The following is a 13,311-nucleotide window of genomic DNA, read 5'->3' on the forward strand; positions in this document are numbered from 1 at the left end:
TCGTTATATTGGCCGATAAAACGATTAAATAAAAGATTACAGTGATTATGTCTAAGTCTCTCTGTTGCGTGAAACGCAAAATATGAAATATAATTGCGATGAGACTTTGGAATGCATTCAATAATATGCATAAATAGGGCATTTGTAAAATCCGCACTAACTCGTAAATCATTTTCTTCAGTTCTGCCACCTCCATAGCTATAGCGTCAACATCCCCTTGCAATTGCTTCAACCACATGTGTGGGTTGAAAGTCTTCCTACATTCTTTCATTTCATATCTGACTTCTTGCATTCGTTTCATAAGTTGAATATCATGTGAGATTTCTTTCAATTTTTTCAATAAAATTTGCAAAATCATATGCATTAACGTTAAGCCCAAAAAGAGATTGTAGTCGATTAAAACAACAATCAGTTCAGTGAGACCGCAAAATAAACTTTTCAACACATAACTAATGTCGTTGGTTTTTGGGCAAAAATTCCCATTTCCCGTCCCGTACAGATAAATATAAAGAAGCACAATTGTAAAGGAACTTAAACCTAATTTCTGCAGCAATTGTTTACGGGTTCGCTGCACTATGCCGTAATATTCATAAGTGTCTGAAACACCAAAGCGTGCTAACATCTTCAAAAAGGCATTACACCAACAACATATCGCTTGACGTTTCCACCAGCTTGTCAGCAAAATGACTACTATACTGGCGTGATCTGTTATTATAAGAAGGCTAGTATTGATCCTTATTGATTTAATCGGTTCGCAATAATAGGCTGTTTTAATAAAAACTATCATAATGAAAGGTAGCAGGGCCAGGATTGCCGTGCCCACCAAAGCGCAATAAAGGATCGTTGGCTTGTGATAAGAAATAAATTCTCCGTTTTTTTGATCGTAGTGTAAATTAAATAAACCCACGGCTCGATTTAAATTATAGTAAATTCTTACTACGTTAACCATTATGTTAAGAATGTTCGAAAACGACTGTTCGTAGGAGAAGTTATCCATCTAAAACACTAAGAAAGTATGTTAAATAAGTTAGAGTGACCAGCGTTTAAATATGACCACATAGGAGAGTTTTTAAGAATTGCGTTCAACGAACTTAACTCTGCCGCTCGAATCCACTTTTTCAAAGCTTACCATGGAGTGTTACGCCCATTGGCACTGACAGATTAACTTGAAACAAATAGGAAATTTATACTTTGCTGGGATCGAATCTGGTATACCCACCACCATTAAAATCTTTGGCGATCCATGCTTTTATTTATTGTACTGTATTAACAAAAATCCATCTAATCTCAAAGCACTTTTACTTAATACCTATATCATCGGTATTGTAACCGAAATATTAATTCACGACGTCGTGACACCCACCGTAATTAATGTAGATTTAATACACTTAGCTTCGCGTGTTTCATTCACGAAGTCTTTTTATTTGACAACCACATGAGCAAGGAACCACACATTTTTGTTGAGCAAAGCAGAGTTCCATTCAATTTACGCTTTGCTGCAGGCTTGTGCTCTAATCAAATTGGCCCATTTTCAACACCAAACTGCGTGCAGAAACTTTCAATATTACTGGCAAGCGTGAAGTCGATATCTTCATTCTTGCGAAGAGGAGGGCGTCAAGAACACAGAAAACACAGGCGGACAAAAGTGATTTAATCAATTCAGAATTTCATGATCAGGAATATATATGTACTTTATAGGATCTCTCAAGCAGTATACGCCCATCTTCCATTTGTAAGCATAATAATGTAAGCATAAACTTGTATTTTAGATGGATGTCTATAAAGTATTTCACACAACTGAAAGAGCAATTCCCGGATATGGATGCCGATTTGGATGTTAAAAAAATCGATGATTGCTTTGTGTTGCTTTATTCGAAACCCATGGCGTGTATTGTAGGAGACTATACTATAGATAATTCCGAAATTCTCGGTAAGACAAGTTAATAATGCTGTGTGACGTTGCTATATTTTTTTACTTTATGAAAAGGTTTATGGACCCTTACTTATATTGTAAATAATGAAATGAATCTTCATTTAATATACTTCAATGTTTCAAAGAGACAAATATTCGCTTAAAATTATAATCAAAGAAAGAAAAATACATGGGCGGAATTAAAGTGCTACGCTCGGAAGGTGGTCTTGAAGGTGGACGCAATCGTGAATGGAAGCGCGAGTTCGATCTAGATCGGCTGGGGTGTGTCAATCTAGAATGAGATCGACTTAGATTTCGAGCCCGGTGCGCTGCGACTACGTGAACATCTAACGAACTTCGAGCGGGTACTGGACCTAGAGCTAATTTTTGATATAATTTTCCTCAAACTTCTTTCTTTTATATTTTCTTTCGATATTTCATAATTTTTCTAATTCTTTTTTCGCAGTTGTTCACCTCGTACAACTTCTTTGTACACTTGTAAAATGACTCTGATTTTTCGCTAAACGCCGTTAGCTAGTTTTTTTCCTTTGCATCGTTTATAAAAAAAATACCATATGTTAGGAATGGAGAGAGCACAGAGTTACTTTCAATAAATTGCACCGCGGTGATTCCCGTTAAATGAGAAAATATCGAAAATATCGTGGTGGAAATTTTCGATGGGATTCTGTTAAATAAGAAAAATTCGAAGCGATCGTCTTAAACGAGAAATTTTAGCTGAACTTGTATTAAATGAAAAATGTCCGCTACAGTTCTGTTAATTTCATTCGGTTGTTGAGAAAGAAGTATTTCTCGCAGAAGATGAACTGGCCCATGTACGTGCTTTACAGTGAGACATTACACAAGAAAATATGCATTTATTGAAATTTTATTATGGCACCACAAATGGGCACTTTTTACTCCGCATTTTTATGTACTTTTATTTTGTATTATGTATGGATCTATTGTGCGCTTTCTAAAATTTGTTTATCATCGAAATCATAGCAATCTGCGTGTTTTGGAGTTATGTATCGGTGCGTTATTCAAATTTATGTAAAAACAATCATGCGCTCCGGCTCGTTATCCACTGATATGTTTAAAAATCTCATTACACTATCAACGTAGATATAGACTGAATTAATAATTTCAAGTGGCTGCTCGACCGACAATTAAACGCAAGTAATCTTACGGAAATATCACTTGAAACCTTACTATGCGCGGTTACGCACCAAACATAACTTTCAGAGTTTTTAAGTAGAATATAAAATTTACGAAAAACTTTTATTTGAAAACCTAGAAATAATAACCTAGAAATATATTTATAAATTCAACATATTTATCGTGTATTTGGTCACCTTCTAGCAATCCATAGCATGTTCGAGAGTCTCTAAGGGACCAAATAACCACTTTCGGTAATTGATTTGGAACAATTCAATTCAATTAACCGAATTAGTTCAATGGTAATAAAAAATGCATGTTCAATATTGCCAGGGAAGCAAACGGTCTTGGAAAGTAAAAAACTGCAAATTGCATAAATGTACAGCAACTCCAACGACAGCAGAATACACTTAAATATTTATAAAGCTAAACACATAAGCCAGGAGAAGTAGACACTCTCTACCGATACTTGACATAATTCTAAAACTCATCTAAATATCTTTTCACTTATTATTATTATTATATCGAAAATTTTATAAAATTAAATAACTATCGAAGCTTTCTTACAATTGCCCTACAATTACCGTCGTTTCTTTTTCATAAAGTTACTTCATTTTGCATGCAATCGTAATTTTTCGTATCATTATTTTTGTTTGGCTTTAACTTCTGCCTTAATCCTTGCATTACTCGCTTCTGCATCATCTTCTTCTTCATAGGATCCGTCTAAAATACTTGCTAAGTTATCCATCGAATCTACATCGACAGTTGATCCCGCAGGATTTCCCTCATCTTTCATTTCTTCTGATTCGTTGTTGCAATCAATCAAACGATATGCACGAAATTGGCCAACTTTTTTCCCATCAATGTAATGATAGGAGAGGAAACATTTTTTACACATATAAGCCGGATCATGCACTTGGCGATTACTCCCTTCAACTACATAGACAAAATGTAAATTACCACAAGTATTACATAAACGATTATTAAAATGACTGTAAGATTTCAATCGCGGGTAATAATAACGCGGCAACATTTGCGTTGCTGGTGTAGCTATCACCTCTAATTGAGAGAACACGAAGACATGCTCACAATTACCATGGTGTTGATAATGTTGCGGGAATCCCAAACTAACTGTTAAATCGATAAAACGTGTCTCCTCCATGAGAGCCGTTTTAAATTTTACATTTTGTAAGCCCTTGGCATTTCGAGCCCATTCACGTATATTCGTCGAATAGTCGGCATTTAAAGGATTTCTTTTGTCATTATAGAATGTATCAGTTATAAAAAAATATCCTGGTTCAGTTTCTTTTGACGGCAAAGGTGCCTCTGGATTTTCACTTATATCAAAGAATCGCTTATGATTACAAACGCATTGTATTTTATCGCGCAGTTCAGTTAAGAAATTTGATCCCAAACATTCAAATTCCTCAGCCAAGACTGGTTTCTCTAAAGTACGATGTTCATGTGTTGCTCGAGCAGGGCGATAAACACGTATATAGATTTTTAATTCTTGTCCGGGTGTGTACTCTTCCTTTTCAGCTATTGCAGTTGGCAACTTGATCAATGAGTAAATATCGGTGGAACGTTGAAAGGGATTTTTTTGCGTGTTCTCTTTCAATTTAAGCAAAGTTGTCACGGTTCTCAATGGCAAAGCATCTGTAGGGAGTTCCGTAATAGATTTACGTGGTAGTTCTGTGAAACCCGGAATAAAGTCTGTTATTCGAGCATCATCAGAAGTCTCCAATATTTCCAAAGAACAATTTTCTTCAGCCTCTTGAAAACGCTCATGGTCTTCCAACAACTTCATAGACTTTTGTAATTTTATGTCTGTGACTGGTAAGGTGTAAGGAGGTTTAAGTATGTCTTGGTAATTCTTAAGAAATTCTTTTAAGTTAATTGGCGGCCGCATAGCCTGTCCTAGAATATCTTCCATCCTTCCCGTTTAAATGGAAAAATATCTAAAATTATAAAACAGAAATAACGCAAACATTCAAAAGGAATAATGAACATTAAATTGACTTTCAACAAAATATATTGTAATTTGTAGCCTCTTTATAAATCCTTCATAGATGGAAATTGCTTCATAACTTCTTCATAGGTCATATTTAATTTTAAATGCTCATCATCCGGTTGTCCAACTTCATCCATATTCTCATCTGAGTTTACAGGTTTTCCCACATAAATTCGCTGGAAGTTTATCACTTTATTTGTTTTCCCAAACACTTTATACTTTTGACGACACACAGCTTCAAATAGGGGATCCGAAGGAGGCGCGTTCAAGTCTTTTTCAAAAAATACTTCGGTTCCCATGGCGAAATCGTAAGTACCTGAGCAAATAAAAGTTGTTAAATGTTCTATTGCTTCCATCAAATCAGTCCATATTTCAGAACCAGAGTCATCCTTGCTTTAAAATTTGTGAATACCTCGAAACATGTTGCCATTTATTTCCGCTAACGGGTTTTTCTCGTCGAGCCCAATTATTTTAATAGACGGTTTTTCTTCAGCCAATTCAGTGGTAGACAATTGATTATTGAGATCGGCAAATACCAAAAACTCCTCTTCCTCATATTCAGAATCACTCATTATGCAAACTCAATAAATAGAAAAACTCTATTATAAATATTTATTGCTATTGGTGGGTGTGCGAGGATTTTTCTCCAAATAAAAATTGTCAAGTGTCTCCAACAATTCTTCAATCTTTTTCGGTCTATTTTATAAAACAATATTACTTTACTTTAATAACGTCAGAATGAGTGGCTGTATCGTGGCGTAGGAGTAAACAACGCCGCGTGTTGCGTTTAAATAGAGAAATGGAACCAAATTAATGTATTTCTATTTTCCATAACAACTTCATTTGCATGCCATTTACGCGAATATTAAATTGTACAATTTTTAATATTTAATTCTTAATAAATAATAAATAAAAATTTCAACCGCTTTTACTATCATAGAAGTTATATTATATATATATTGAAAAGAAAAACAACATATTTTAATATCATGTTTTGGGTCCGTTTTTAACACTGTTTTTATTGGACTATGCATCGCTTAACATCTCTGTTTTTATGCAAAATGGAAATGAAAGGAAAGCAAGAACAAAAAGCGATACAAACGTAAACACAAGACAATAGAATACCAAAGCCACGTACTGCCAAGCCAATCATATATAACCTGGCAACAATTCGTTTCTTATAAAAACATTTTATTCGATTAACATTAACGAGGAATAAAACATATAGCTTTGTTTCATTCTGAAATTTAGGTAAATAATACCTATTAACTATCTATTAATACGCCTTAAATTCTATTATCTCACACTACTTCCTCATCGATATTAAAACCTAAATTGTCACGAAAGTAATGACGAACATATTTTTGTCAATTTGTTATATTACTTATCCCCAACTTTTCTACCAATCCATTTAGAGGTTGTAGAAATAATCAATGCGAAATTGTCATAAATATTTTTACGTCTGGCAACTTTGTTTGACATAAATAGCGGCGAGTTATTTAAGTGAATTGTGTTAATTTGATAAAAGAGAAAAAAAGCAGTAGAAAATTTCCGAACTATCAAACATTTGACAAGGTATATAACTATAAAAACGGTAACGTTTTAATTTATAATTCACTTACGAATGATTTCTTGCGATAGCTGAAGTGAAATTATATATTCAATTGTGTTAAACTAATTTCTGTCGCGTGTTTTTCACAGTTCTATCAATAAGCAACCAGCACCATTTTGAGCAAATTCGTTGCTGAGCGAAATCTACTAAAAGAAGAAGCGCTAAAAGCACAGGAAAAAAAAACGTCATTGGGGAAAAAAGAAAACCGAGAAGAAGAAAGGACGCTACCGTAAATTATTGAGAGGGATTCCTTTATATATCCATCCGTAGAGCTTTTCTTTCCTATTAAAAAGTTAACAGAGAGAATTTTGTACACAATTGTACGTGATTTTTGTATTTTTCTTTATTATTAATTTGAAATGGCAGATGAAGATTTATCATTAAATGAAGATCAACTTTTGGAAAATTTGGACGAAGCGAACGGAGAAAACGAAGCTGAACTCATGAATGAAAATGAGGTAAGAGATTTTTTTCACGAACCATCATAGAACAGGTTCTCTATTGAAATGAACAAAATATAATAGAAGTAGAAGTAGAAGAAACGAAAAAAAAAAGCAAGAAAATAAAGAAAGAAGAAAACGAGTTTTGAGCAAAAGCTTTCTGATTTAGAAAAAAAAACGACGTATAAATTTATGTACAGACAATCCCAGACGATGCTGTTTTGTCTGGCAAACCTTTGTTTGTTAATCGATAGTAAGGATTGCTTGAATTTGTTTGGGGCGTGTGTGCTTAAAACCTAAAAATTAAAATATTTTATTTTTTGTTTTATTTTACTAATAAAAATAAAGGACGAAACCAATATGCAAATTGATCCTGAATTAGAAGCAATTAAAGCTCGTGTTAAAGAAATGGAAGAAGAAGCTGAAAAAATTAAACAAATGCAATCTGAAGTGGATAAACAAATGGCTGGTTCAACGACCGGCCTAGCTACAGTACCGCTGTCCTTAGAAGAGAAACAGGAAATTGATACACGTTCCGTGTACGTGGGTAATGTTGATTATGGAGCTTCTGCCGAAGAATTGGAAGCACATTTTCATGGCTGTGGCACAATAAATCGTGTCACCATTTTATGCAATAAAGCCGACGGCCATCCTAAGGGATTTGCTTATATCGAATTCGGTTCCAAAGAATTTGTGGAGACTGCTTTGGCTATGAATGAAACATTATTTCGCGGTCGACAAATTAAGGTAAAGACAAAAATGATTGAATAATTTGAATATTTTGTACTAACGCTTCGATCTTAGGTTATGTCGAAACGTACCAATCGGCCTGGCCTTTCTACAACTAATCGTTTCCCACGGGGAACTTTCCGCGGGCGTGGCGCACGTATATCAAGAGCTTGCTGCCATACTTCTTTCCGTGGCACACGTCGCCCCATGTAAGTTATTTTCGTTTGTGTTGTATAGTACTCCCTTACTAATACCTTTTTCTGTTGGTTTCAGAAGAGGTTATCGTGGACGTGTTAATTATTATGCTCCTTACTGATTAACATTATTTCCTTACTTTTATGGTAAGTAAATATAAAATATTTCAAACCTATGAGTAATATATATTTATATATGTATATATGTACATTAATATTATTAGAGTATATAAATAATATTATTAGAGTATATAAATAGCTTGCAAAGTTTATTGACATTAAATGAAGCTGGGTTGATGTAGAAAAGCGGGGAACAATTTGTCCACTTTGTAGAACTGGCAGCTCGGATTGCAGCTTTGAATGTTATTGTATTTAAAACGAAAAAAACAAATTTCATAGGAATATTTATGTATATTTATGTGTTGCAACAATGACTAGGAACATCGCGTAAACAAATGTGGGTTGTTATCTTAAAACCGACGTTAAAATTAATTCTGAATATATATCCCAATTATGAAGCAAACAATGTTAATGTGAATAGAATTCTCTGGTAGAAAGAAAATCTATTGGGTTAGATTGCTTTACAAAAAGTCTTTAGTCATCACTTTTTTAGTTTCTAAACAAAATAAGGCTTTTTTAGTCGTGAGCCGAAATTTTTCCCTACTTTCCCCCTCGCCTTTAAATAAACGCAACACAAAATTAATCAAGTTTTATGTCGACCACCGAGCTGAGAGACATATTGTTGTCATTCTGTTTGTTACATAAGATGTTTTCTAACACCCATATGCATTAATCAGCGCGAGGAACTGAATCAAAGTTCCTTATTCTGGGAATATAGACAAAGTTTGAACATGGATTGGCAATAAATATTCCCACATTATGGAACATTGACTGTATTTGAAATAAATTAACGTTAAATGACTTCCATCCTTTAATCTCTGTTTTGCCATTTGTTAGAATAAATTTGGAATAATCAGCGAATACGCGAAAATCGAATTTTTTTTGGTTGATGGGAACTCAACATTTCCATACCACACCCGTCAACGAAGATTGGGGGCTTGCTGGATTTGTTCCACGTTTGAATAGCTGAAAATAGTCGTTAGAGAGTCCGCAGTTTTTTTCACTGATAGATTTTAAATTGCTTAATTAAGGAAGATATATCGTGAAAAACCGTGAAATGACTAAAAATTGAGTTAAAATATTCAAACTGAGTACGCCTATGTATATTCCAAGTTAATGGCTAAATCTCCAGTTTGAAAATTAGCAAAATGCGGCTGTAGTGAAGATCATAATGGTTAAAGCCTTGTAGCTTCAAATATTTGCAAGAAACATTTCAAGTTTCCGGAGTTATTAATGCGCGAATTAATGAACAAGTTTTGATTCGTAGTCCACCGCAAACATTTATCCAGGACTTACTACAAACATTTCCAGAATGTATTTAATAAGGGCTTCTTAGTGTGAGCTCATCTTAATCGGTGAAATTTAATGTTATGATGTATCTCAGGTAATAAGTATGAACGTTTGGCATCAATTCGGTTTTCTTACTTTTTGGGTTTTTGAAACAATTTCGCTTCTTTTTTTTTTTGAGGTAGTATCTGGAACCATACTTCCTTGAGCCTTTCCTTAAAATATATTTTATTTAAAAAAATTTAAGTCAAAAAGCTTTGCAATATTTTTAAATTATTTTTATGTATTGATAGGAGAAGCGGAAGGTTGAAGAATTTTTGTAGATTATGTTATCTTGTAATACTCCTCCTGAAGAGCGAACAGTAATTCATTTATGACATAAAGTCCTCCTAAGATTCAGATAAGCTCATAAAAGGTGCATTCTAAACCTTTCCTAAGTTATTTAAACTTTTACTTAATGACATTTTCATTCTCCTTATGTGGTAATTTCAAGCTAAGAAAGTCAATATTGAAGGGAACTGTAAAATTCAAATCTTTCATGTGATCCAACTGAAAATTAATCGAACAGTCGTTATCGCTGCTTTTATGTATAAATCGAAATGACGACTTATTTTCGAAGTTCGGTCTTCATTTGAACGGCCACCTAAAGTCGATCAAAACTTAGAAGTACAATAAAAACCTTATTAATTATGTTTAATATTCATTTGAAAGGTCAAACGAAAAATTGTTTCAATTGAGCTTTTGGCAAAGAACAAGAATTTGTAAGTCTCCTGTAAGCGATTTTCATTCCATTCTATCCTCTTTAACTTTTACGTACAATGTAGGATATAATGCGCTGCCAGGAAAAATAAGATAAAAGTCTGTCACTCCGTTCGTAACATATGCAAGAAAACCATCGGGTCCGTAAAATCCTATTAAAAATTTAGAAGATTACATTTCAAAATTAAAATATTTTGGCTACATTCGCGCTTATAATGACGTAAAACACTGAATTATGGAGAAATATGTGGCAGATGATACAAAGTCTCTACATCTTTCAATGCATGATCGAATTGTCTATCCAATCTTTAGCTTCAAGTTGTTCATGCCGACTATTTAGTCTATTTTCATCACTACAACCAAATTCGTTATATTCGATAGTTGTTATCACAAAATTGTTCTTGTGATAATATAGCATCATTCTCAGTGACGGTTTCAAAAAGACGACGTAACCGATGGCAGATGCGACGAAAAAAAAAAATTTGTTTGAACTTATTTCGGGTAGATCAATAGTATACTATTTACAGCTGCGATCTACGCAACTGATCAACCAATATACTATACAACACACTAGGTTAAAATTTTGTTTAGAGAGTTTGAGAATTGCATTGTTAGTGCACGTTCAAGAGAGAACGTGACAAATATTACGATTGCATTAAATGATAATCTGACCAGGAGAACGGTCTACAGTTCTCGTTGTCCAGCTGTCGCGCGATAAAATCGTGTTTTGGGTTTATTGTATTCGATTGCTAGCGTGCCGAGTTTCGCTTCTCGTCCGCTGTATTCACATATGATTATGAATATTTATGATATCATCGGCGTGTGTATAAGAAGAAAATGCAAGGAATACGTACACGTGCCAAGGTGCTCACTTCGTCTATAGTAATCCTATATTTCCACTTTTTGTCGTCCACACAAATTTTTTCGTTAATTCTCATATTTATTTATTGCTTTTGAAACTTGACGGCACTAACAGGTAAAAGCATTCAAAAGGATGCTTAGATATCTGATTTTATTATTGTTTCCAATATTTTGGAATTAATTTTTTTTTTTTTTTTGTTTGTTTAGAGATGGATTGGACCAGTTAAGTTAATGTTAGATCCATAATCCAGAAACGAAGTTGAGAGCGATTGATGAAAAAATCCAAGCATAGGTAGACTGATGTGGCAGAGTGTTCTCAATGAGAGGCTCTGTTCCGCTGTCAATCCATAAATCACCGTACTTGGTACTGTACTGAATTAATGAGATAAAGTAATCTTTGCTTTTTGCACATCACGTTCGATAACTGTCTTGGTTTCGAGTTAAAATATAACATTTTGCATTCCATATGAGTAAATACTCAGACGTGATCGATCGCCATCTACCCAATTCTCATTAACGAGAACTATTAACCCAAATTCGAGGTCGAGTTTGGTCGATAACGAGAACCGTAAAACCCCATTAGGCCAGCCATTAACAGTGACCGGTGTGTATTCATGACTTTCGCAGGAGGAGGGACAGTCTTACTTTAAACTCAAGTGTAGTTGGGGTATGCTGCCAGCCATAACTAATAAAACTGAGCTGATAGTTAGGAAAACTACGACTTTCCAACTTGACGGGGCTTCTGCCAGTATTGAAAACACTATTCCATGATATGTTATCTCTACCGTTTTTCTTGATTAGTTTCCAGTGATGACGTGCTGTCGGTCCAAATATGGTTTTGAGGCCTGTAACCTTTCAAGGCCGTCCTCGGTGTATCCGGCACGGAGTGCATATTGTAGAAAAATATGTTGAGGCTATTAATTAGCAGATTGAGAAACAGAATGTTCCAAGACTTTGTTTTAAAAAGTTCTTGCAATTTTATTAAGTAATAGCACAAGGACTGCCAACGCAAGCAATATCAGACATTATGGCTAGCAGACATTACCGAATCGACTGTAAATTTCACATTAATTCGAAACGTATGTAGGCTAGGGAGCTGAAATCTCGATATATCCAGAATGACTTAAATAGAGATTCTCACACGTTTTCCAATCATCCAACATTCCTTGTTAATAATTACGGGAAGGGCATTAATATTTGGGCTATGGACCGATATTAGATCCGATATACAAAAAATTCAAATATACGACGCCTTTGATAATTTTTTGTTATTATAGCGAAACTGATTTAATTATGTATGTATTATAATAAATGCACATTTTTGTGCTGTTTTTAATTGTATTTACGTATAACATAAAAAGATTTGCACGCCACTGTTACCAAGTGCCTTTATTTTTCATTTTTATGTTTATAATATGTGTGCGTATTACCTTTCATTTAAACTCACTTAATTTGATTTCAGATTATTTTTTACAATATATGTAATCAGTTCAAAAAACATTATGTGATTGCCATTCTTCTAAGAAACTAGAAAAGAGAAAGAAAGAGAACCAAAAAAATCTTAAAAATATATAAATAAATAAGAGAAACACTAAAAAAGAATATGCTTGAAAAGGAAATACTCGAAAAAAGAAAAGAAGACTCGTGAGCAAAAAAAGAAAAAAATAATGATTTAAAAAGAAAGCGAGAGCACGGCGAGAAAAGAAAGAAAACAAAAAAACATCCTTCCTCCCAAAAAAACAAAAAAAAAAAGTAAAAAATGAAGATAACGAAATGGACGATTCTTTGTCAACTAGAGAAATAATATTTTCACAAATGTGGCCAATAATGTTTTTTGAATGTACACCAAAAAAAAAACTGTAAACCTTTTTATTTTAAACCATCCGATATCAAAACAACAAAAAAGTTGTCGACCAACAGGAAAAAAATGATTTGTTAAAAAAGAGTTAACAAAGGGTCAACACAGAAACAGAACCGGAGAGAAAAACAGTAAAACTAAAAAGAAGATGCAAAGAAAAAATTAAAAAAAATTGAAGAACAGAAGATAAAAACTCACAAAAAAGAAGAACAAAAAGAGAAGAATTTTACCGTAAATGAAGATAAAAGGCAAAAAAGATTCTTGGAACAAGAGAAGAAAGAAAAAGAAAATATTAATGAATTTCGAAAAAAAAAATACGTTTAATTTAAAATATTGCAGAAAAAATAATTAAATAAAAGAAAGGAAAAATAAA

General features: G+C 33.6%; 3 protein-coding genes across 9 annotated transcripts; 1 reads left to right on the top strand and 2 right to left on the bottom strand.

Annotated features, from left to right (window-relative positions):
* Positions 1-3,627: 3,627 nt before the first annotated feature.
* Positions 3,628-6,718, bottom strand: LOC119639713 (snRNA-activating protein complex subunit 3). 4 transcript variants are annotated; one of them, XM_038037316.1, is made up of 2 exons: positions 6,701-6,718; positions 3,628-5,025 (listed from the first exon to the last, which is right to left on the bottom strand). In XM_038037316.1, exon 2 carries the CDS (start codon positions 4,998-5,000, stop codon positions 3,711-3,713), a length of 1,290 nt encoding a protein of 429 aa, XP_037893244.1. In that variant the 5' UTR covers positions 5,001-5,025; positions 6,701-6,718; the 3' UTR covers positions 3,628-3,710. The 4 variants fall into 4 exon arrangements, with proteins under 4 accessions (XP_037893244.1, XP_037893243.1, XP_037893242.1 ...); XM_038037315.1 differs by lacking the exon at positions 6,701-6,718 and adding an exon at positions 5,802-6,002; XM_038037314.1 differs by lacking the exon at positions 6,701-6,718 and adding an exon at positions 5,395-5,428.
* Positions 5,011-5,804, bottom strand: LOC119639715. Its single transcript, XM_038037322.1, has 2 exons — positions 5,491-5,804; positions 5,011-5,394 (listed from the first exon to the last, which is right to left on the bottom strand). Exons 1-2 carry the CDS (start codon positions 5,648-5,650, stop codon positions 5,120-5,122), a joined length of 435 nt encoding a protein of 144 aa, XP_037893250.1. The 5' UTR covers positions 5,651-5,804; the 3' UTR covers positions 5,011-5,119.
* LOC119639714 (polyadenylate-binding protein 2) lies at positions 6,550-12,571 on the top strand. 4 transcript variants are annotated; one of them, XM_038037320.1, is made up of 7 exons: positions 6,551-6,653; positions 6,780-7,010; positions 7,081-7,148; positions 7,479-7,877; positions 7,935-8,068; positions 8,133-8,200; positions 12,543-12,571. In XM_038037320.1, the coding sequence occupies exons 3-6, from the start codon at positions 7,134-7,136 to the stop codon at positions 8,173-8,175; spliced, it is 591 nt and encodes a 196-aa protein (XP_037893248.1). In that variant the 5' UTR covers positions 6,551-6,653; positions 6,780-7,010; positions 7,081-7,133; the 3' UTR covers positions 8,176-8,200; positions 12,543-12,571. The 4 variants fall into 4 exon arrangements, with proteins under 4 accessions (XP_037893245.1, XP_037893248.1, XP_037893247.1 ...); XM_038037319.1 differs by having other exon boundaries at positions 6,552-6,653; positions 6,780-6,982; positions 7,057-7,148; XM_038037317.1 differs by having other exon boundaries at positions 6,550-6,653; positions 6,780-7,148.
* The last annotated feature ends 740 nt before the right edge of the window (positions 12,572-13,311 follow it).

This window comes from Glossina fuscipes, unplaced genomic scaffold (genome assembly GCF_014805625.2).
Source record: "Glossina fuscipes isolate IAEA_lab_2018 unplaced genomic scaffold, Yale_Gfus_2 113, whole genome shotgun sequence".
NCBI classification, from domain to species: domain Eukaryota; kingdom Metazoa; phylum Arthropoda; class Insecta; order Diptera; family Glossinidae; genus Glossina; species Glossina fuscipes.

What these genes read in the sequence shown, in the direction of transcription:
- LOC119639713 (XM_038037316.1), bottom strand. Translation starts at nt 5,000, where the DNA reads ATGGAAGATATTCTAGGACAGGCTATGCGGCCGCCAATTAACTTAAAA.
- LOC119639714 (XM_038037317.1), top strand. Translation starts at nt 7,050, where the DNA reads ATGGCAGATGAAGATTTATCATTAAATGAAGATCAACTTTTGGAAAAT. An exon ending in AACTCATGAATGAAAATGAG is followed by an intron (nt 7,149 to 7,478) that starts GTAAGAGATTTT and finishes ATAAAAATAAAG; the next exon opens with GACGAAACCAATATGCAAAT. An exon ending in TTCGCGGTCGACAAATTAAG is followed by an intron (nt 7,878 to 7,934) that starts GTAAAGACAAAA and finishes CTTCGATCTTAG; the next exon opens with GTTATGTCGAAACGTACCAA.
- LOC119639715 (XM_038037322.1), bottom strand. Translation starts at nt 5,650, where the DNA reads ATGAGTGATTCTGAATATGAGGAAGAGGAGTTTTTGGTATTTGCCGAT. An exon ending in AAATGGCAACATGTTTCGAG is followed by an intron (nt 5,395 to 5,490) that starts GTATTCACAAAT and finishes TTATTTGCTCAG; the next exon opens with GTACTTACGATTTCGCCATG.